Here is a 22,934-nt window from a genome sequence, read left to right as displayed (position 1 = left end):
TTTTATAAATACATTTGATTATAAAATGTTTGGTTTGACCATACAGTGAGTGTTTTTCAGAATGTCTAATATGCTATAAACGTTGCAATCTTGAATGTGTCTTGGTCAACAATGTACCATATTTGACCCTTAACCTATACTAAAGGTAAACGGTTAGTTAGACTAGGTTGGGGAGAGCTGATCATAAATCATTTGTTTGGACTCGAAAGTACTGTAATCACAGTTTTTGAACAGAACCCCATGCAAAATCACATCGAGTCACTGAGTGTGGGGGCGGTAGGGGTGTTGTCTTCGTCACAGTAATCCGATTGGGCTAAATGCTTCCTCAAAATGGGCTTTGAACTTCACACGATATACAGAAATAGAAGACACAGCCGGTGGAAGTATGCTAACTGGGAGAGGCTCAATTAAATTATTAAATTAAAGCAAGCACACTAAGCTACTTATCTAGCTTATTCACGAGCTCGCTTGGGAAGCCAGTGATATCACCAACAGCACTTCGCTAACTGTTCTATATCAAGAGGAGACTAGATCGGACTAGCAATTCAACTAGCAGATACCTAACGTTACAGATGCAGCCATCAAACTACAGGTGGAAACTGATAGCTAGCTAAATTATTCGGCTAGCTTGAAGCATTGTAAGATTGCACCAAGCCAGACCTTTGAATTGGCTAGCCCCTTGTGCTACGAAGAAGAAATACAGGCTCACTGACAGCTAGTAATCTTTTGATTAATTCAAAGACTGAGGGAATGGACTTTACATTGGACTTTGCGGCAGGATGCATAGGAGGTAAGTTAAACTATAGCCAGCCAGCAAGCACACCCTTGGATATATTGCTTCAATGATTGCTACGTGGCAGCAGCACCGAGTCATGGAAAGGGTTTGCCAAATGCGTCGCGTTGGAATCGGTTTTGAATTTACTTAATGATTCGTGGCTAGCTATGTTAGTTTGCTAATGCAGAAATGTGCCTAGTGATGGCGCAAGTTTTACCAACAAAGAATGGAAAAATACTGAGTACTGTGAGCGTCTTGTCCACTAGTCTAGCACTTTCTTGCCCCCATTGTTGTTTAACTCGCCATATGTACTTAGCTGGCTAAAACAGTTGGTTTCTTAGCTATAGAATATATCTGGTTGATAACCTTTTAATTATCTCACAACCAAACAATTAACGTTACATTCATTTCAATCGGAACTATGTGCTCATAGTTGGGAGTGGTACAATGGGCAGTCCCTCAAGCACCAACTTCACATGGTGAAAACTGGTGATTGTACGTTACGTTAGTTCACTTCACAATCTTCAGATTTTTCAGACGGGGTACTCATTTTTTAAGACCCCCCAACACAAAATTAAACTAGGTGTATTTCTAGACCTTAGAGGCGTTGTGAAATAGGACCTGTCTAGCTAAATTACATTATTATTTTCTTGACTTCCTACAAAGATGTATAATTGCCTTTAACCCTACCTCCATCTCAAATTATATGAATGTTGTCCCGGTTAGCCAGACAGACAAAGTTATTGACTAATAAACTATATCGTTGAGCATTATTGTGATACTGTCTCAGCTACAGATAATGTCTTGCAAGTGAGGGTCAGACTAATGTACTCTAATCTGAAACTGCCCTAGGCAGGTTTAGTCCTGTGACACACACAGGTGGTGTCAGATAGTATTGCGTTTTCCTCTCTCTAGCAATCATGTCAAGGACAAGGGTACAGTGAACAACTGTTGATGGCAGTCCAGATAAGACGGTTTGTTCTTGTGTGTGATGCACTTGATATTCAAACATGCACCCGCCACTGTTGCAACAATACCTCACAGTGGTTGCAACTTAAATCAAAGACTGATAAGCAGTGGAATGCATCTCCATGCTCTACTGTAGTGTTATTCACCACTCTATGCTATCCTGTTTTGCAATTAAGGGTTTGTTTTTCCTATCAGTTTCACATGGCTTTAACTTAGTATAGCCTACATTACTTAGCAGAAATCAGCTGCTTCCAACAAGCAAGTGCTTACTAACAGATCTTTGTCATTTTCAGGTGCTGCAGGTGTTTTGGTTGGCCATCCTTTTGATACTGTAAAGGTGGGTTTATGTTTTCTCGCTGGCAAATGCCTGGCACGTGTTTATTTTTCTTAGCTACCGTGGGGTTTATTAAGCCTCGTAGAAGGGGCGAGTTTGAATGACAAATGACCAACAGCGTTTGATAGAGAATTAAATAGGTTATACATGCTCTTTTCCAATCAAAACATTTTAAGAACCACATTTTCTCGGCTACTACTTACAAATAACAAACAGCACTTTTTTCCCCAGACCACACAAACGTGGGTATTTTGGCTGTTTTGACCTAGTGACATCAATGGAAATACAGTTCCCGCTACCCCAAAAAATTCTTACTACGAGTCATTATTATGAGATATATTTAGGGGTCTGTATCACATGAATCCAATGTTTTTATTTTACATTTATTTAACTAGGCAAGTCGGATAAGAACAAACAGCCTAGGAACAGTGGGTTTAACTGCCTTGTTCAGCGGCAGAACGACAGATGTGTAACTCTGGGTTTCGAACTTGCAACCTTTCGGTTACTATTCCAATGCTCTAACCACTAGGCTACTTTGCATCACGCCCTCCTCAACTTTCAAGAATAACCTTATGTATATCCCATTGTCAATGACACACGTGTGTGTGTGTGTGTGGGAGAGTTGGTGATGTTGTTCTATATTAATGGATTGGAGAGTTGTTGATTTAAGTTGGGGCCTGTTTGATATTGATTTAATTAAATGCAGTCTATTAAAAGGGTCAATCTGGGATTGGCCCATGCATTTTTGGACTTAAGTTAATATATACAGTTGAAGTCGGAAGTTGCCATACCTTCGCCAAATACATTTAATCCTAGTAAAAATTCCCTGTCTTAGGTCAGTTATTATCACTACTTTTATTTTAAGAATGTGAAATGTCAGAATAATAGTAGAGTGAATCATTTCAGCTTTTATTTCTTTCATCACATTCCCAGAGGGTCAGAAGTTTACAACACTTAATTAGTATTTTGTAGCATTGCCTTTAATTGTTTAACTTGGGTCAAATGTTTCAGGTAGCCTTTCACAAGCTTCCCACAATAAGTTGGGTGAATTTTGTCCCATTCCTCCTGACAGAGCTGGTGTAATTGAGTCAGGTTTACAGGCCTCCTTGCTCGCACATGCTTTTTCAGTTCTGCCCACAAATTTTCTATAGGATTGAGGTCAGGGCTTTGTGATGGCCACTGCAATACCTTGACTTTGTTGTCCTTAAGCCATTTTGCCACAACTTTGGAAGTATGCTTGGGGTCATTGTCCATTTGGATGACCCATTTGCGATCAAACTTGAACTTCCTGACTGATGTCTTGAGATGTTGCATCAATATATCCACATAATTTTCTTACCTCATGATGCCATCTATTATGTGAAATGCACCAGTCCCTCCTGCAGCAAAGCACACCCACAACATGATGCTGCCACCCCCATGCTTCACGATTGGGATGGTGTTCTTTGGCTTGCAAGTCTTTCCTTTTTTCCTCCAAACATAATGATGGCCATTATGGCCAAACAGTTCTATTTTTGTTTCATCAGACCAGAGGACATTTCTCCAAAAAGTACGATCTTTCTCCCCATGTGCAGTTGCAAACCGTAGTCTGGCTTTTTTATGGTGGTTTTGGAGCAGTGGCTTCTTCCTTGCTGAGCGGCCTTTCAGGTTATGTCGATATAGGACTTGTTTTACTGTGGATATAAATACTTTTGTACCCGTTTCCTCCAGCATCTTCACAAGGTCCTTTGCTGTTGTTCTGTGATTGATTTGCACTTTTCACACCAAAGTACGTTCATCTCTAGGCGACAGTACGAGTCTCCTTCCTGAGCGTTATGACGGCTACATGGTCCCATGGTGTTTATACTTGCGTACTATTGTTTGTACAGATGAACGTGGTACCTTCAGGCGTTTGGAAATTGCTCCCAAGGATGAACCAGACTTGTGGAGGTCTACTATTTTATCAAATTTTTTTGAGGTTTTGGCTGATTTTCTTTTGATTTTCCCATGATGTCAAGCAAAGACGCACTGAGTTTGAAGGTCGACCTTGAAAAACATCCACAGGTACACCTCCAATTGACTCAAATGATGTCAATTTGCCGATCAGAATCTTCTAAAGCCATGACATAATTTTCTGGAATTTTCCAAGCTGTTTAAAGGCACAGTCAACTTGGTGTATGTAAACTTCTGACCCACTGGAATTTTGATCCAGTGAATTACAAGTGAATTAATCTGTCTGTAAACAATTGTTGGAAAAATTACTTGTGTCATACACAATGTAGATGTCCTAACCGACTTGCAAAAACTATAGTTTGTTAACAAGAAATTTGTGGAGTGGTTGAAAAACGAGTTTTAATGACTCCAACCTAAGTGTATGTAAAATTCCGACTTCAACTGTAGCCATTGATTCTTTAATGTAACTTAGAAATTCCTCATGAGCATTGGTCTTACCCTATCAGAACCCAAAATATAACCGTGGTTTATTATTTGTAAGAAATCACTGTATCGTTTCAAAACATGGTTAAAACTACTATTCTTATCTCATTGCTGTTCAGTCTTTGCATCCATGTGTGAGATTCCCTGTGCCTATGTTTTTGAGTGGTAAAATTGTTCTCCTGCCCCATTCCTCAGTTATTTACCAAATAAAGTGGTGGGGAAAATGCTTAGTTATTGTTTGAATCCTAGATTGTGCTTTTAAAAGGTGTTGATCTGCACGACTATTGCATTTTTATTTTGTTTACTTGGTCATAAAAAGCACATTCTAAACTTCAAACACTTTTTCCCCATCTCAAGATGTTAAATGAAAATTAGTATAGTAAGTGCCTATTATCTTAAATCAGCCATAAATCCCCATCGGGACGGGTACCGGAAGCTTGTGTGCAACAGGGAGTGGAAATTGAATGCAAGCTTCACAAAAAAAATGTGATTGCTAAAACATTTCTGTCTATGGGTAACAGGGTTAACGTTATGCTTGACCTGCTCAGTGTTCCCCCACAAAACAGAAGAAAATGCCCATAAGGCATAGAACCAGCTTACCTGCTTTTACACTATGAATATACTTTGATGTTCAATGTTTCTTTTGAGAAAAACATTTTTAAAAAGGATTAGTTTTACCATATTAAAACGACAGTTCACATAACAGGGTTGACCTTAAAATGAGGGGCAGATAAATAAATCACATGAACAAAATAATCTTCATATACATTTGTTGAAGTAACAAGGGCTTTACAATTATGGTGAAACTTGGAGACATTGAGAATTTTATTTTTTTGTTAAGCGGGTTGAAATCCTCCTAGAATTGACACGGGGTTGGTTGACTGAGGGACATGTCAAGGCAGAGGGCAAAGTATTTAGTAAACATGGACTTTTTTTTCCCCCATAAGGTAACTTCTAGTAAAGTTATAGCAATAAAGTTATTTGGGCTCAAAATAGCCTCGTGAAATGTATATTATATAGCTGTGGAAACCTAAGAATCGGTAGGCTTAATTGTTTTATTATAAAAATGTCAGTACAAGTCTCATCGTATTTTCATACATGTAATTAGTCTAAGAGCTGTAATTTGCCGACACTGAATCTTCGAATGTGTGTGTACTCAATCTCTAAGCAACAAGTTACAACCCGTATCAGGATATTTGTACTTTACACCTGTTTGATATTTGACAGAACCTTTTTCCCAAGATGTGTATTCGTACACTTCTTACATTTTTAAAATAATTTGGAATACGAAGGTGCCGAGGGAGGGACACAATGTTGATTTTTTTATTTTTTTATCTCTGAACGGGGAGGGCTGTCTTTAACAGCATAGGTGTCACTTTGTTGTAGATGAGGGACAATCAACCTCTGCACGGATGACCTAGCTAGTAAGTACGGTCAAGGTCTTCTGTTTCTCCCCCGTGTTTTGTAAAAATATATTCTCCAGATGTACAAGCACAGAATACTTATTTGTTTTATATATATATATATATGAATCATTTCACCACCACCACCCAAATCCCATACCTTGGTACACTACATTTGTCAATAGTAACTTTTTCATGTATTGTCCCTTTTCCTTTGTATTGTTAAATGTGGCAGTATTGTCTTTGTGCTTTTTTTTTTTACAAACATTGAGGTGTCCATTTTTTTTTTTTAGGTACGACTCCAAGTTCAGAGTGTGGACAGACCTCTGTACCGCGGCACGTATCACTGCTTCCAGTCTATCATACGACAAGAGTCGGTGAGTACGACCACCACCATGACCGACTCAAGTTCCTCTCAGTACCAAGTCTGTAGAACTCACCTGATGTGGCCTACGGGTTGGACGTTTGAGACTGCTGTAGTGGGGGAATCACTTTAATTTTTTAAGTGTGTGGGTAGTCACCAGTGGTGAAATATTTTCATATTCGAATGAATCCATTTCACGGTGGTTGGCTCTGCATTGCCATGTGCTCTGTGCAGTGCCAACTACAGTTGTACCATTGGTTAGAACAGGGCTCTACTCAAGTGTCTCTCGTTACAGTCTTGTGCGTCAGCCTAGCAGAGAGCCTATCAGCCAGTCTGGAGGGAGGAGGTTGGGAGAAATATCAGTAGCCAGGGTTAATCGGAGCGTTGTGCCTGCTGAGCGGCTAAATTAAGAGAACCGCCTTATCACTCGCGCAGGTTGGGAGTTGCACCAGGTTTTAATGGGGTAGAGTCTGCTGGGCTGCCTCAACCTGTTTTTCGTCGTGATTAGGAATTCCCTCAATGGTGGAGTACTAGTGTTAAGCTATAACATCATTAAAGAAGTAGAATAGCGGCATATACAGCACATTTAGCATTATACCATTGCTTTATAAAGAGTCTGGCCTTGAGAACAGCATTTATTGTAGTGAAAGTGTGATTTGGTTAAATAATAATAAATATGCCATGTAGCAGATACCTTTATCCAAAACTACTGTTTATTCCCAGTTATTCAGCTTCATTACCTTATTACTTCGGTCCCTCTTTCTGCTGTGTGTCCACAGATGACAGGGCTCTACAAAGGCATCGGCTCCCCCATGATGGGCCTGACCTTCATCAATGCCATCGTGTTCGGTGTCCAGGGCAACGCCATGCGCAGGCTGGGCCACGACACACCGCTCAACCAGTTCCTGGCTGGGGCATCGGCGGGGGCATTGCAGAGCATCATTTGCTGCCCTATGGAGCTGGCCAAGACACGGATGCAGCTGCAGGGCTTGGGCGAGAGGAAGTCCAAGCAGAAGTTGTACAAGAACTCACTGGACTGCCTGGTGCGCATCTACCGGAAGGAGGGCTTCTGCGGAATCAACCGGGGAATGGTGACCACGCTGGTCCGTGAGACGCCGGGCTTTGGGATCTACTTCTTGACCTACGATGTCCTGACGCGCCACTTGGGCTGCGAGCCCGACGACCCCTACATGATCCTCAAGTTGCTTTTTGCCGGCGGCATGTCGGGCATCGCCTCGTGGATCTCCACCTACCCCGTGGACGTCATAAAATCCCGGCTCCAGGCGGACGGCGTGGGTGGCCACAACAAGTACAACGGCATTGCAGACTGCATGCGTCAGAGCATGAAGCGGGAGGGCTGGCGGGTGTTCACGCGTGGCCTCACCTCCACACTGCTTCGGGCATTCCCAGTCAACGCCACAACCTTTGCCACCGTGACTCTGTTCCTCATGTACATGCGGAACGACGAGGGCGGCATCACAGACTGCGAGCCCCTACCCGCCCACTCCTCACTCACTGCGAGCCCACAGCAGGCCCAGCCCTCAAGCCTGTGACCTGGGGAAGATGGTGCTTCTGCTCTGGTGACCCTGACTGGAGTAGAGGTGGTCCCACAGTGCACCAGTTAAGCTGCTGAGACCTGAGTGACTTGATCACTCGACAAAGGATATTTTTATACAATGTATTTTACGATTGGAAAACTTTGGTTGTAAATATTTACGTGTCCCTTTTTTGACCCTTGGTTTTCTACAGAGCAGCCTTTAAAAAAAAATGTTTTTGGGGTGAATTAATTTGTCACTGGGGGAAGAAAGCAATCACACTGAAAGTACATTACTGAACTGGTCATCCTGGTTACAAACAAAACACCCGTATACATGTATTTATGCACAGCTTAGTATATTTATATTGCAGGGTTGGAGTAACGGATTACATGTAACAAAACAAACTAATCCGTTACCGGCAAAATGATTGTAATCAGATTTGATACTTTTGAATTCAGAAAGGATGTTGGGGGCCCGGGGAAATCGGACTCCTTTCCATTTTCTCCTGACATTCAAATCAGCAAGTTTTAAAGGGATACTTAACGATTTGATCTACTTCCCCCGGAACTCATGGATACCACTCTTATTTCCGTGTCCAGAAGGAAGTTGGGAGGTAGTTTTGCTAGCCAATGACTGGAAGTCTATGGGTATCTGCTAGCAGATGCCTATAGACTGTCATTAAAATGCAACATCCATTATGGCCAGCCCTTAACATTTATTCATCCTGCAATAGATGTCATTCAATTGGTAATATACATTTTGTCTTCGAATCATCTTAAAGGGAAAGTAACAAAGTAAAGTTTGAGGAATCTAAAAGTTATGTGACTGATTTAGAATTTCACATGTAAACTAGTAATTAACGGATTAACCTACCCAACCCTGTTTATGTATGTCTGAAAATATGTACTGTATACACAAGTGAAGCTTTCCGATGAAAAGACTAACTCTGGAGTCCTACTTTCGAGTACATGGTTTGGAATCCATAAGGGTCCGTTCACATTGCTTGCAGGGAAAAAAACTATGCCAGAAAGGAAGCCATTTCATTCGTTCTAATCAATGATTCTGCTGGCTAGGACCAATGAAATGACTTCCTTGTATAGATTTTTACGGCGAGCAGTGTGAACGGAGCCTTGGGCCCACGGGTGAAGAGTATCTTGAGTAACCATTTTGGGAAGCCATTGGACATTAGATTCGGGTGCGACGTCTGCACAAACTGGTTCCTGATTTACACAACTCTAAGTTATTTTTGATAATCCTAATTTAAACACTCAGGGGCATCAAGTCAATCATGTCCCAGACCTTGTAAAGGTGGCACCTTATTTGTTTATTTTACTGAAACCCTTGGCATTAACAAATGTGCTGAAATTATTGCAATGTTAAGTATGAAATGGCACGGCGAAATAAGAGAATTGTTTTGATTCAGGACAAGTTTTTTTTTTTTCTTCTTTTACAGTAGCATTATATTGTGAGGCAGCACAGTCCCTAGAAAATGTAGCGAATTAAATCAGCCTGATTGTTACATACCAACTTAAAATTGAATGATGTACATGTCATGATTTGAGAAATGATCCTACAAGTATATGTAAACAAATATATTAAGGATATTGCATCCTTTCACTGGAGAGGTTAAACTACCTACACTGGATATCAAATTGAATTGCACGTGCATGTTTCCCAATAACTAATGACTCGTTTCTATATGCTGGATGACACTGCTCGTACAGAGTAACGTACTGTATGATGTATTTATACTGTGAATTGGGGTCAGTGCTTTCGTCTTATTTCTTTTATGGCACAATTTAAGTGTGATCGTAGACATGGGCAACTTTACTACGGTATATGGAATGCTGCTTCCTGTTTTACTGTTACAGAAAACCATCAGCATTTTGGTTGTACTCTACAGGTCGGATGGCATATGTCCAATCAGAGCCAGAGTCCAGAAGGGCTCAAGTAACTTTTCTTTTGTAGGTGTAATGTTTTGTTCTTTTATAGGTCTTAATGTCTTGCAACCAAAGCAATATGTGGAAAAAGAAATGGCTGAATAAAAAAACCTATCTAATAGGAGTCTTTGTCATGTCTTTTCAAGACAAGAATGTAACAAAGTATGTCTGCCAAAGGTCAGGATGCAATACGATTGTGCTTTTGTCGGCTATGCACCATTTCAATTTAATTTCCGACTAAGCCGAGCTGTGCAGCAACGCGTTTACATTTGCCTCTTAAAAAGGTGCATTGCCAACGGCGCCAGATCGGATTAAATCCTGGCCTAAGCCTTAGCACTCACAGTATCTTTAAGGGGTGGATCAGCTTACTATTGCAGAAAGATTGTTGCTTCCATCAATGTAATTTGTCTGCATTTCCAATCCCCCCCCTATATTTTTGGTAAATATATATACATTTTTAAGAATATACTTTATTTCCCCCCGCAAACACCACCAATCCCCCAATTGGAGTAAACTAATAAACCTTCAGTTTATACATCTTATACACTTTTAGTTTTTCCTCTTTCTGATGTCCATCCAGTTTGATTTCTATTTAACTGTGCTATTTCAAAATGTCTGAACCTATATCCATCTAGTATAGGCAACAAACTGAAGGGAACAGTCACTGCTCTAGAACAGGCAGACATTGCTTTTGAAGGCAACCTAGGTCAAAGAATGTGTATATTTTATTTTAGGTCGAACCAGCGACCTTTTGGTTACTGACTCAACCTGCCGCCCTAAGAAATTGACCAAATTGCGATTTGTCACTGGCCTACACACACAATACCCCATAACGTGAAAGCGGAATTATGTTTTTAGATTTGTTTCTAATGAATGAAAAATGTATTGAGTCAATTATTCACAACCCCTTTTATGGCAAGCCTAAATAAGTAGTAAAAATGTGCTTAGCAAGTCACAGAAGTTGGATGGAATCGCTGTGTGCAATAATACGTAAAAAAAATTAATGACAACTGTACAATTATCTGTAAGGTCCTTCAGTTGAGCAGTGCATTTCAAACACAGATTCAACCAAAAAGAAGGGCACCTATTGGGAAGTTTCCTTCCTCTCTGGCAGCGGAGTTAGGAAGGGCGCCTGTATCTTTGACTGGGTGTATTGATACACCATCCAAAGTGTAATAACTTCATGTTCAAAGGGATATTCAATGTCTGCTTTTTTTTGTTGCCATCTACTAATCTGTGCCCTTCTTTGCAAACTATTGGAAAACTTCCTGGTCTTTGGTGGAATCTGTGCTTGAAATTCACTGCTCTACTAAGGGAATTTACAGGTGTTTGTACCCCCAAAGATGGGGTACTCATTTAAAAATCAAGTTAAACACTATTATTGCACACAGTGAGTCCATGCAACTTGTTAAGCACATTTTTAATCCTGAACTTAGAGGCTTGCCATAGCAAAATGGTTGAATACTTATTGACAAGACATTTCAGCTTAAATGTTTTATTAATTTGTAGACATCTCAAAAAATATAATCCCTCTGACATTATGGGGTATTGTCTGTAGATTAGTGACGCATCTAAATGTAATCCATTTCAATTGCAGGCTGTAACCCCACGAAATGTGGAAAAAGTCCAGGGGTGTGAATACTTTCAGAAGGTACTGTATGACTCCATAGTGCATGTTCGCCCCAGAGTGTCAAATGTTTTTATGTGGGAAAGACCAATGACGTGTCCTACTCTGTCGTTATGTCTTCTTTATGTAATGAAAGGGTGAACCCTTGTGGTTCAGACAGACTAGTCTTGCCAGACTCAGCAATGCGAAGCGACTAGACAGACATTTTGTATTCTTGGGCGATAATATCTGTCAATGTGTTTTGACCGAATCAAATGACCGTAAACAAATAACAAATACCTCTGATTTCATTGTGAATTTGATTTTGTTACAGAAACATTGTGAATTTTTATTCCTGCAATCAAAACCTTATATTTGATCTCTTTACAAAATATGAACACAAAGATATTACTCCATTATTTGAACAGAAATTGTAATAACTGAAAATATTTGTTCAACAAAACAGAAATGCACTTATACATTTTACATAGGAGTACTTACAACTTGCATTCATCATACCGTACATTCACCTTAGTGTCCGTTATCAAGTCTTATTTCAAATGTGCAAGAAATACTCATTTTGTAATGGGGAACGAAGGTGAAGTCCAGGTAGACCATCCCTTATTCAGTATTCTTTATTCCATTTGGTGACTAATGAACACAATTCAAGGCCATGATGCCATTAGAGGTCCTGTTTAAGAGCAAGATTGTAAATTGTCCTTGAGGCACAGATCTAGGATCGGTATACTCTCCCAAAATCCTAACCGGTAACCATTAGGAGGGAAAAGGGCCACCCTGACCGTAGATCAGTGTCAATGGAGATTTAAGCAGTGATGACTGGCTAAAGGTTGTTCTTCCCGGGTGTGTTTGTAGTCATCAGGGTGGTGTCACAGGAGTAGCGTAGGCAGCGGTAGATCTCCTCGGCTCTGGGGCGGCTCACACACGCCCCCTTCTGTAAAGCCTCGATAGAGCTACAAGTAGAGGAGAGAGAGAGTGTTAATGCTACTGTAGCTAATTATTGTATTCTCTACAATATACACTACATGGCCATGAGTATGGTGGAAACCTGCTCGTTGAAAATCTCATTCCAAAATGGGCATTAATATGGAGTTGGTCAGCCCTTTGCTGCTATAACAGCCTCCACTCTCCTGGGAAGGCCTTCCACTAGATGTTTGAACATTGCTGCAGGGACCTGCTTCCATTCAGCCACAAAATCCTTAATAAAGTCGGGCACTGATGTTGGGTGATTTGGCCTGGCTCGCAGTTGGTGTTCCAATTCATCCAAAAGACAATTGATGGGATTAAGGTCAGAGCTCAGTGCAGGCCAGTCAAGTTCTTCCACACCGATCTCGACAAACCATTTCTGTACGGCCCTCGCTTTGTGCATTTTCATGCTGAAACAGAAAAGACCCCTCCCCAAACTGTTGCCACATGGTTGTGTGTAGAATGTCATTGCATGCTCTAGCATTAAGATTTCCCTTCACTGGAACTAAGGGGTCTAGTCCGCACCATGAAAAACAGCCCCAGACCATTATTTATCCACTAAACTTTACAATTCTCACTATGCATTCGGCAAGTAGTGTTCTCCTGGCATCCGCCAAACCCAGATTCGTCCGTCGGACGGCCATTTAGTGAAGCGTGATGAATCACTCCAGAGAACGCGTTTCCACTGCTCCAGATTCTATTGGCGGAGAGCTTTACACCACTTCAGCCGATGCCTGGCATTGCACATGGTGATCTTAAGCTTGTGTGCGGCAGCTCGGCCATGGAAACCCACTTCATGAAGCTCCCGACAAACAGTTCTTGTGTGGACGTTGATTCCAGAGGCAGTTTAAACCATAGTGACTGTTGCAACCAACAGACAATTTTTATGCACTACGTGCTTCAGCACTCGGTGGTCCTGTTCTGTGAGCTTGTGTGGCTTATCTTTTCGCGGCTGAGTCGTTGCTGCTCTTAGATGTTTCCACTTCACAATGACAGAACTTTCAGTTGACCGGGGAATCTCTAGCAGGGCAGAAATTTGACGAACTGACTTGTTGGAAAGGGGGCATCTTATGACGGTGCTACGTTGAAAGTCACTGAGCTCTTCAGTATGGGCCATTCTACTGCCAATGTTTCTCTATTGAGATTGCTTGGCTGTGTGCTCAATTTTATACACCTGTCAGCAACAGGTGTGGCTGAAATAGCCGAATCCACTCATTTGAAGGGGTGTCCACATACTTTTGGCCATGTAGTGTATCTGATGGTATCAAATATTGCTCATATATTGTTATTAAAGATTCTGCAGCACATTAAAGAGACATTTCACAATTGTTCAACTTCATCTCAAACACCACCCCAACATACTGTATGTGAAAATGGCACATTTCTATGTTTTCTGGGGATAAAAACATTGAGAAAGATAATTGTTTCCAATGACATCGACCAATTAGTAGGCAATGCCCACTTACAATTGGTCAAAATCAGACGATGCACACCAATGATCTATCTTTTTTACGACAAAACATAGAAACGCACCATTTTCACATAAGTTGATGTTGGGGTGGTGCTGGAGATGATGAATATGAAGTTTCCCTTCTGAATGTTTATCATGTTGTAGGGGTTTTTCTACACCAGACTGAAGAAGACATTTCATTATCCACATATGCACCTGGTTGTATTTCTATAAATGGGGCCAATGTGTGACATTGGGATAAACCCCAAAATTTTAAAAACAAAAATGATTTTTATAATTACACCTATACAACATTGGCCTAGGACTATACTTCCTTTAAGTAGGTTTCATGCATACATTGACAAGTCAAATTCAAGGACTTTCAGGGACTTTTTCAAGCACATAATTGTAATTTTCAAGGACCTCAATGTTTAAAAAAATTGTAGAACACCCCCAATATAGAACCACCCCTCAAAGAAAATAGAACCAAAAAAAGTTGGAAATTACCACTAATAATAATGCATTTTTTGGGGCCTTGTCAATGCATTGACATTCCAATTATTAGTACATTCTAAAATATGTGAGAATAATGAGGACTTGCCTGGATGCATGCATGGTGATTTTTCTGTAGCCTTTGTGACCAACGCAGGCACCGCACAAATTATAAAGACATGAATAGTGGTAACAATCTCACCATTAGAATTTCACCATCCCAGTTTTTATAAATGAGAAAGCCCCCGCCAAAACAGGTTCCCTTTGCAATGGAAGGATTTGTATGTAAAGCCAAGTTGAAGCCATCATTAGATGTTAGTGCCCGCATTAGTGACAATGCCCGAGAAGCCGGTGTTTGGAGGATATATTGGCACCGATGTCGTTAGGCCCGGGACGAAGTCGAGGCTTCGAGGGCATTATCACTTTTAAATAATGGGTTACCAACATATTCAAAAAATGATTGACAAATTTTCATAAAAAACATTATTTTGATGAATTTATTCATACTATTTCATAAAGTCCCGACACAAATCTGGAGTTGCAACCCAAGCCGGCTGGTCATTCGTTTCAGTTCGGTTGCCAATGACGCGACCCAGTTGTTCAGTATCTATGTTCCATTGTCATACTGACTGGCAACGTTATCCCTTGCTTGTTAGCTACTCAACTACGGCTAACTTACAACCAGGATAACAGCAAAGTAGCTGCATATGTTTAAGCTTTTTTCTAGGGACATTTATTTGGATACATCCATAACAATGAGCTAATGAGGTGCAATTTCGCCTGTCATAGAAAATGTGCTCACTCGTCAGGACACTGTCGTTCAGAGGAGCTAGCCAACAACACAGCTAACACAATCACTTCAAACCGGAGGTAGAAAGAATGCAAACTAGCTGCATTTTGTTTTGTTTGACATTTCTTTGTGTATACACAGTATATCCATAAAAATGATGCCAGCTGATTCATGACTTCGACTGGCTGAGAAAATCTCCCTGCCTTTCTGACACGTTCATTATCGAATTTGAATATTGAAACTATGTTGCAAATGTCAGAGAAACAGACAGCAAGTTTTATACAAATCTCAGCTTTTGAAAACGAAATGTTAGTCTAAAAGAAATGTGACAATGTCTAGATGATTTTTATACTGGAGATGAAGTTTAGAAATTGCCTGGAGTGGATTGTGCAGTCAGATGGAAGAGCAAATAGGCATTTTAATATCAGAGAATTAGCGGTGGAAACCTGTGGAATAGACACGCCCGAGGGGTTTAGCATATATGGCAAATATACAGTGCATTCCCCTTTTCCACATTGTTACATTACAGCCTTATTCTTAAATTGATTAAATTATGTATTTTCCTCATCAATCTACAAACAATAACCCAAAGTGAAAAATGTATTTAAAATAAAAACGTATTTACATAAGTATTCAGACCTTTTGCTAGGAGACTAGAAAATGAGCTCAGGTGCATCCTGTTTCCATTGTCATCCTTGAGATGTTTCTACAATTTGATTGGAGTCCACCTGTGGTATATTGAATTGATTGGACATGATTTGGAAAGGTGCACACCTGCCTATATAAAAGGTCCAACAGTTGACAATGCATGTCAGAGCATGGCACAGATCTGGGGAAGGGTACCAAAAAATGTATGCAGCATTGAAGGTCCCCAAGAACACAATGGCCTCCATAATTCTTAAATGGAAGAAGTTTGGAACCACCAAGACTCTTCCTAGAGCTGGATGCCCGGCCAAATTGAGCAATCGGGGGAGAAGGGCCTTGGTCAGGAAGGTGACCTAGAACCCAATGGTCACTGACAGAGCTCTAGAGTTCCTCTGTGGAGATGAGAGAACCTTCCAGAAGGACAACCATCTCTGCAGCACTCCTCAGTAAAAGGCACATGACAGCCCGCTTGGAGTTTGCCAAAAGGCACCTTTTTATTTAATAAAAAAAATATATATATATATTTGACATTTATTTAACCAGATAGGCCAGTTAAGAACAAGTTCTCATTTACAACTGTGACCTGGCCAAGATAAAGCAAAGCAGTGCGACAAAAACAACAGAGTTACACAAGGAATAAACAAACGTACAGTCAATAACACAATAGAAAAATCTATGTACAGTGTGTTCAAATGTAGAAGAGCAGCGAGGTAGGCAATAAATAGGCCATAGAGGTGAAATAATTACAATTTAGCATTATCACCGGAGTGATGGATGTGCAGATGATGTGCAAGTAGAGATCCTGGGGTGCAAAAGAGCAAGAGGGTAAGTAATAATATGGGGATGAGGTAGTTGGGTGTGCTATTTACAGATTGGCTGTGTACAGGTACAGTGATCGGTAAGCTGCTCTGACAACTGATGCTTAAAGTTAGAGGGAGATATACGACTCCAGCTTCAGTGATTTTTGCAATTTGTTCCAGTCATTGGCAGTAGAGAACTGGAAGGAAAGGCGGCCAAAGGGAGTGTTGGCTTTGGGGGTGACCAGTGAAATATATCCTCTACTTTGTGCATGACAAGAAATATTTAAACAATTGTTGACAGACATATTATTTCACTTAATCTCAATTCCAGTCAGTCAGAAGTTGAAATACACTACATTGACTGTGCCTTTAAACAGCTTGGGAAAATCCAGAAAATGATGTCACAGCTTCTAAAGCCAATTGACATAATTTGAGTCAATTGGAGGTGTGGATGTATTTCAAGGCCTCCCTTCGAACTCAGTGCCTCTTTGCTTGACATCATGGGAAAATCAAAAGAAATCCGACAAAACCTCAGAAAAAATAATTGTAGACCTCAACAAGTCTGGTTCATCCCTGGGAGCAATTTCCAAACGCCTGAAGGTACCAAGTTCAGCTGTAGAAACAATAGTACGCAAGTATAAACACCATGGGACCACGCAGCCGTCATACCGCTCAGGAAGGAGATGCGTTCGGTCTCCCTAGAGATGAACGTACTTTGGTGCGAAAAGTGCAAATCAATCAGACAGCAAAGGACCTTGTGAAGATGCTGGAGGAAACAGGTACAAAAGTATCTATATCCACAGTAAAACGAGTCCGATATCGACACAACCTGAAAGGCCACTCAGCAATGAAGAGGCCACTGCTCCAAAATCCCCATAAAAAAGAGAGACTATGGTTTGCAACTGCACATGGGGACAAAGACCATACTTTTTGGAGAAATGTCCTCTGGTCTGATGAAACAAAATAGAGCTGTTTGGCCATAATTACCATCATTATGTTTGGAGGAAAAAGGGGGAGGCTTGCAAGCCGAAGAACACCATCCCAACCGTGAAGCACGGGGTGGCAGCATCATGTTGTGGGGGTGCTTTGCTGCAGGAGGGACTGGTGCATTTCACATAATAGATGGCATCATGAGGTAAGAAAATTATGTGGATATATTGATGCAACATCTCAAGACATCAGTCAGGAAGTTCAAGTTTGATCGCAAATGGGTCTTCCAAATGGACAATGGCACCAAGCATACTTCCAAAGTTGTGGCAAAATGGCTTAAGGACAACAAAGTCAAGGTATTGGAGTGGCCATCATAAAGCCCTGTCCTCAATCCTCAGACCTCAATCCTATAGAAAACGTGTGGGCAGAACTGAAAAGCGTATGCGAGCAAGGAGGCCTACAAACCTGACTCAGTTACACCAGCTCTGTCAGGAGGAATGGGCCCATATTGACCCAACTTATTGTGGGAAGCTTGTGGAAGGCAACCCGAAACTATGACTTAAGTTAAACAATTTAAAGGCAATGCTACCAAATACTAATTGAGTGTATGTAAACTTCTGACCCACAGAAATAAATCACTCTACTATTATTCTGACATTTCACATTCTTAAAATAAAGTGGTGATCCTAACTGACCTAAGACAGAGAATTTTTAGTAGGATTAAATGTCAGGAATTGTAAAAACTGTTTCAGCATGACAATGCCCCCATGCACAAAGGGAGGTCCATACAGAAATGGTTTGTCGAGATTGGTGTGGAAGAACTTGACTAGCCTGCGCAGACCCCTGACTTCAACCCCACTGAACACATTTGGGATGAATTGGAACACCGACTGCAAGCTAGGCCTAATTGCCCAAAGCACCTCCCTCTGCAACTGGATCCTGGACTTCCTGACAGGCCACTCCCAGGTGGTAAGGGTAGGCAACAACACATCTGCCACGCTGATTCTCAACGCTGGGGCCCCTCAGGGGTGTGTACTCAGTCCCCTCCTGTACTCCCTGTTCACCCACGACTGCGTGGCCAAACATGATTCCAACACCATCATTAAGTTTGCTGACGACACAACAGTGGTAGGCCCAATCCCCGACAACGATAAGACAGCCAATAGGGAGGTGGTCAGAGAACTGGCAGTTTTGTCCTGGCACCACAACCTCTCCCTCAACGTGAGCAAGATAAAGGAGCTGATCGTGGACTACAGGAAAAGGCGAGCCGAACAGGCCCCCATTAACATCGACAGGGCTGAAGTGGAGCGGGTCGAGAGTTTCAAGTTCCTTGGTGTCCACATCACCAACTAACTATCATGGTCCAAACACACCAAGACAGTCATGAGGAGGGCATGACAAAACCTTTTCCCCTTCAGGAGACTGAAAAGACTTGGCATGGGTCCCCAGATCCTATAGTAGGCAGTGTCAGAAGAAAGCCCATAAAATTGTCAGAGACTCCATTCACCCAAGTCATAGACTGTTTTCTCTGCTACCACACGGCAAGCAGTACCGGAGCGCCAAGTTTAGGCCCAAAAGGCTCCTTCTACCCCCAAGCCATAAGACCGCTTAACAATTAATCAAATGGCCACCAGACTATTTACATTGACACCCCCCTCCATTTGTTTTGTACACTGCTGCTACTCGCTGTTTATTATCTATGCATAGTCACACCACCCCTACATACATGTACAAATTACCTCAACTAACTTGCACGGACTCTGTACCGGTACCCCCTGTATATAGCCTTGTTATTGTTATGCTACTTTTATACTTTAGTTTATTTGGTAAATATTTTCTTAACTCTTCTTGAACTGAACTGTTGGTTAAGGGCTTGTAAGTAAGCATTTCACCGGTCTACACTTGTTGTATTCGGCGCATGACAAATAAAGTTTGATTTGATAACAGAGGTAATGCTAACTGACACGCTAACAGAGATGCTAACAGAGCTAATAATGCTAACAGTGATGCTAACAATGGCAGTTTATTTCCCCTACCTGTTGACCAGGTGGCCCACCGATCTGAAGCTGTGGCTCATGTTGAGGGCATTGACATAGCTGACACAGGGCAGCGTTCGGTAGAAGAGTAGCGCCTGCTGCCGGTGACCTTTGACCTCTAATGGCACGCTAATAGCCTGGCCCTTCCTCTGCTCCACTCGGGCCAGTTCAGCCAGTAGGGTGGCGCTCTCCTCAGGCCCCCTACTCACCAGGAGTCGGACGCCTGCCCTCACCAAACTGGCCAGTGTGCTGTCGTAGTAGCGTGTAGGTTGGAAAGGACGGGAAGCTTCACCTATGGGAAGAAGGCAAGGAAAATGTACAAAATATGAAGAATAACAAACGGTAGATCAACTTTCCAAAAATGTTTCTGATGATAGAAAGGCAATGCTGAACCCTTTAAATACTGTCATGTGGGATCTTTCTGGTTATTGTGTTACAATCAATATTTTATCAAACTTCCATATACATTCTGTCATCGGTCATCGCTAGACACACTTGATATAGCTTGCCCTCCTGTCCGCATCATTAAAAGTTGGGCATGCAGTTCGGAATCGGAAAGCTCTTTGTTTACCTAGCAGTGAGTGGATATGTTTACATGTAACTTCAAACGCAGCTCATGCAAGTTAACAAACATTGCAGATGGCATCAGAGGATTGATTACCTAGCAAGCTAGCAAGCCAACGAGGCAAGGTAAAATATCACAAATAGAGCTAGATCAAGCCAGAAGAATAATATACTTGTTGAACATACTGTAGCTATAGCCATCAGTCCTGCATGTTTTCATGGTCATCACTCACTGTTAAAGAGTGACTGCCCTTAAAAAACATATTCTTGTTTTGAAAATGGCCTACGTGGCATTGATAAGACTTAGAAACATTTATTCTAGTGTCAAAATTTACTACAAAGTGTAAATAGGTTAATTTTAGTCATAAAGTGTGTCTCATCCAAAACTGAGGTTTGCGAGATGATGAAAAAAATGGTATGTCATGGAATGAAGGATACCGTAACAGTTTTCCATGGGTTGGCAGTACCCACGTAATCATAAATTCAGAGTGCAGCTCCACGCGACCCAATCATTAACGCCCATGGTCAATTAGCTTTGACATTCGATATCCCAACGGGGCTAGTTAGGGACCATCAGTAAATTAAACAATATTTTAAATGGTCAATTGCTCCAAACCTCAAAACCAACTATAAATTGTAGAAATTCATATACAAATATTGAAAGCATTTAATGAGACAACTAAAAGATGTGCAAGATGGAAATATTGTCCCATTTACATTGTGTAATTTATTGACAGTCCCCAAGTATTCCCAGAGATGGGCTATCCAAAGTCAAACCAGCTTTGCCATGGTCGCACACCAGCCGGCTGAAGCTAATTGGCGAAATAATTTGTCTAACTCTTCCTACCTGCGAACACACACAAGAGACACCCACATCAAACCAACTCACTTCTGAATTAGTCCGCTAACATTTCTTAATGAACCAAATCTAAAACGAGGCCAAATAAGGAAGTGCAGTTGCCCATTAAGTTTGTCAAGGTCCCGACTTTAGCGTTAGCTATCCCACTTCAAGAGCTTTTTGGTGCTGGTGCATCATTTAGAATGTGACATTTGCTTGTGGAATGGATCCAAATGAAAACACAGCAAGCTGGGCGAGCCAAATCAAGTGGCTTCTGTCACAATCAAACAAAAGTGACGTGACAAGCACAATGTAGAAAATCAGGAAGTGACCCCACAGGAAGTATCCCAGTCAACAGGTCTGTCAAAAAGTGAGTGCGTGCCCTCCCTCACTTGGTTTGGTGCGGTCCTTCTCTACGATGAGACAGACCCGCTCAAATAGGCTCTGCAAACTGGTCACCCTCTCCACAAGCCGTTTGCGGTTCGGCATCCCGGCCAGCTCCGACTGGCACTGCCTCTCGACCGCCATGCGGTTACTGACCACGAAGTCGCAGCCAGCCAGCGAGCACACGTGGGCCGCGACAGCGCAACGCTGGCGCAGGCTGGAGACCACATCCACGCAGGCTGTGATACAGCGGCTATCCACCAGTACAGCGACAAGGCCTGATGGGTTCGATGACGAGGCAGGGGGCTTGCTTAGAGTGGCAGCCTGACCGAAGGAGCTCTGGACATGGGGTGCTGAGGACGTGGAGGAGGTAGCCTGGGGAAAGACACAACATAGACATTTAGGGAGAAATCTAATTAATTACTACTTCTGAAATCCAGATTCCAGGAAGATTCTATTCCATTATTTTATTGTAGGAAAAGTTTGGCCTAGAAGGATGAAAATAGGTAGAACAGTTGTTGTTTGTACTCTGTACGGATTCAAACATCTGTTACTTACAGTAACTAAATATCCCTTGGTACGTGACGCTCCACTACGTGACGCTCCACTTTTACTAACATCATAGTACATAGATTAGCATCTAACATATCCGTTTGACCAATATGTCTTTTATACTAGGGCAGCCCAATCAGATTTTATCTCACTAATTGGTCTTTCGACCAATCAGGACAGCTCTGTGAGTGGATGCGATTGGTCAAAAGACCAATTAGTGGGAAAAAAATAGCAGAAATGAGCTGCCTGTGTAAACACAACCTATTTGGCCTATATCATGTGGCCCATATCAATACATTACCACATTACCTGTGGCTGTTTACTTGAGAGCAACAGAGACTCCGACTGCTCAAAGTCCAGCTCCTCAGACAGGAGGGCCTGCTGATGGAGCCTCTGGCGACACCCGTCTTCTTGCTGCTCCTCTCTAGGTTCCCTCACGGAGCTCACTGAGGAGGTCCTGCTGGTTGCACTTGGGGCGCTAGGCTCCATCACAGAGTTCATAGAGGAGGACCTGGCTCCACTGAGGACTCTAGGCCCCACCACACAGCTCGCTGTGGAGGCTCTGGTGGATCCACCAGGGGGCATCTGCTGCCGTGGAGCTTTAAACACCCAGTCATTCTGTTGCTGTAACTCAGTTACCCTGCAGACGGCAGCAACACCTTCAGCTTTCACACTATTTCTACTTTTCTCCACTTCTTCTTCCGAGCTGGAGTCCACCAAATGCACTATGCGGGAGCGCTTGTTTTTCCCAGCAGGATTAGGTTGAGGGTCAGCAGCCCTCTTGTCCAGAGTGGCAGGCCCGCTCCCAGCCTGAGCCCTGATGTTTCGGATCAGCGCCTTGCGTCTGGTGGGGTACTGCCTCCTCCCCTCCACGAAGGAGTCCTCGTAGATAAGTTCCAATGGGACCTCCTCATCCTCCTCGCCGAGCTCTTCCTCATCACTGCCCCTCACCACAAAGCTGTCCTCCGCGTATGTCTCGTCCAGCTCAGGCATCTATGGACAGTTTGGAGAGAAGCTTAAGCAAAACATTATAAAGTGATTGAATCGGCTAACTTTGTTTCTTTACTTCTATTCAATGTATCTTTAAAAACTGTTTTCTCTAATCCAACAAAAAAGGGTTAAGTG

The 22,934-nt window shown here is 42.0% G+C and overlaps 2 protein-coding genes across 7 annotated transcripts in view; one reads left to right on the top strand and one right to left on the bottom strand.

Moving 5' to 3' along the window:
- Positions 1-285: 285 nt before the first annotated feature.
- Positions 286-9,857, top strand: LOC118368546 (mitochondrial basic amino acids transporter-like). The gene is made up of 4 exons (XM_035752731.2): positions 286-790; positions 2,038-2,081; positions 6,190-6,273; positions 7,040-9,857. The coding sequence occupies exons 1-4, from the start codon at positions 751-753 to the stop codon at positions 7,811-7,813; spliced, it is 942 nt and encodes a 313-aa protein (XP_035608624.1). The 5' UTR covers positions 286-750; the 3' UTR covers positions 7,814-9,857.
- Positions 9,858-11,464: 1,607 nt separating this feature from the next.
- Positions 11,465-22,934, bottom strand: part of fancm (FA complementation group M) — a 74,917-nt gene continuing 63,447 nt past the window's right edge. For 5 of the 6 annotated variants that reach the window (XM_035752721.2, XM_035752722.2, XM_035752725.2 and 2 more), the window contains 4 exons: positions 22,119-22,802; positions 21,266-21,632; positions 19,472-19,763; positions 11,465-12,315 (listed from right to left, as the gene is read on the bottom strand). In XM_035752721.2, coding sequence (XP_035608614.1) covers positions 12,186-12,315; positions 19,472-19,763; positions 21,266-21,632; positions 22,119-22,802 — 1,473 coding nt within the window. In that variant the 3' untranslated portion in view covers positions 11,465-12,185. The remainder of the gene's footprint in view (positions 12,316-19,471; positions 19,764-21,265; positions 21,633-22,118; positions 22,803-22,934) is intronic. The other variant, XM_035752724.2, reaches the window with a different exon arrangement.

The sequence above is a fragment of the Oncorhynchus keta genome, chromosome 35 (assembly GCF_023373465.1).
Source record: "Oncorhynchus keta strain PuntledgeMale-10-30-2019 chromosome 35, Oket_V2, whole genome shotgun sequence".
NCBI classification, from domain to species: Eukaryota; Metazoa; Chordata; class Actinopteri; order Salmoniformes; family Salmonidae; genus Oncorhynchus; species Oncorhynchus keta.
This window is presented reverse-complemented; position numbering and strand designations above follow the sequence as displayed.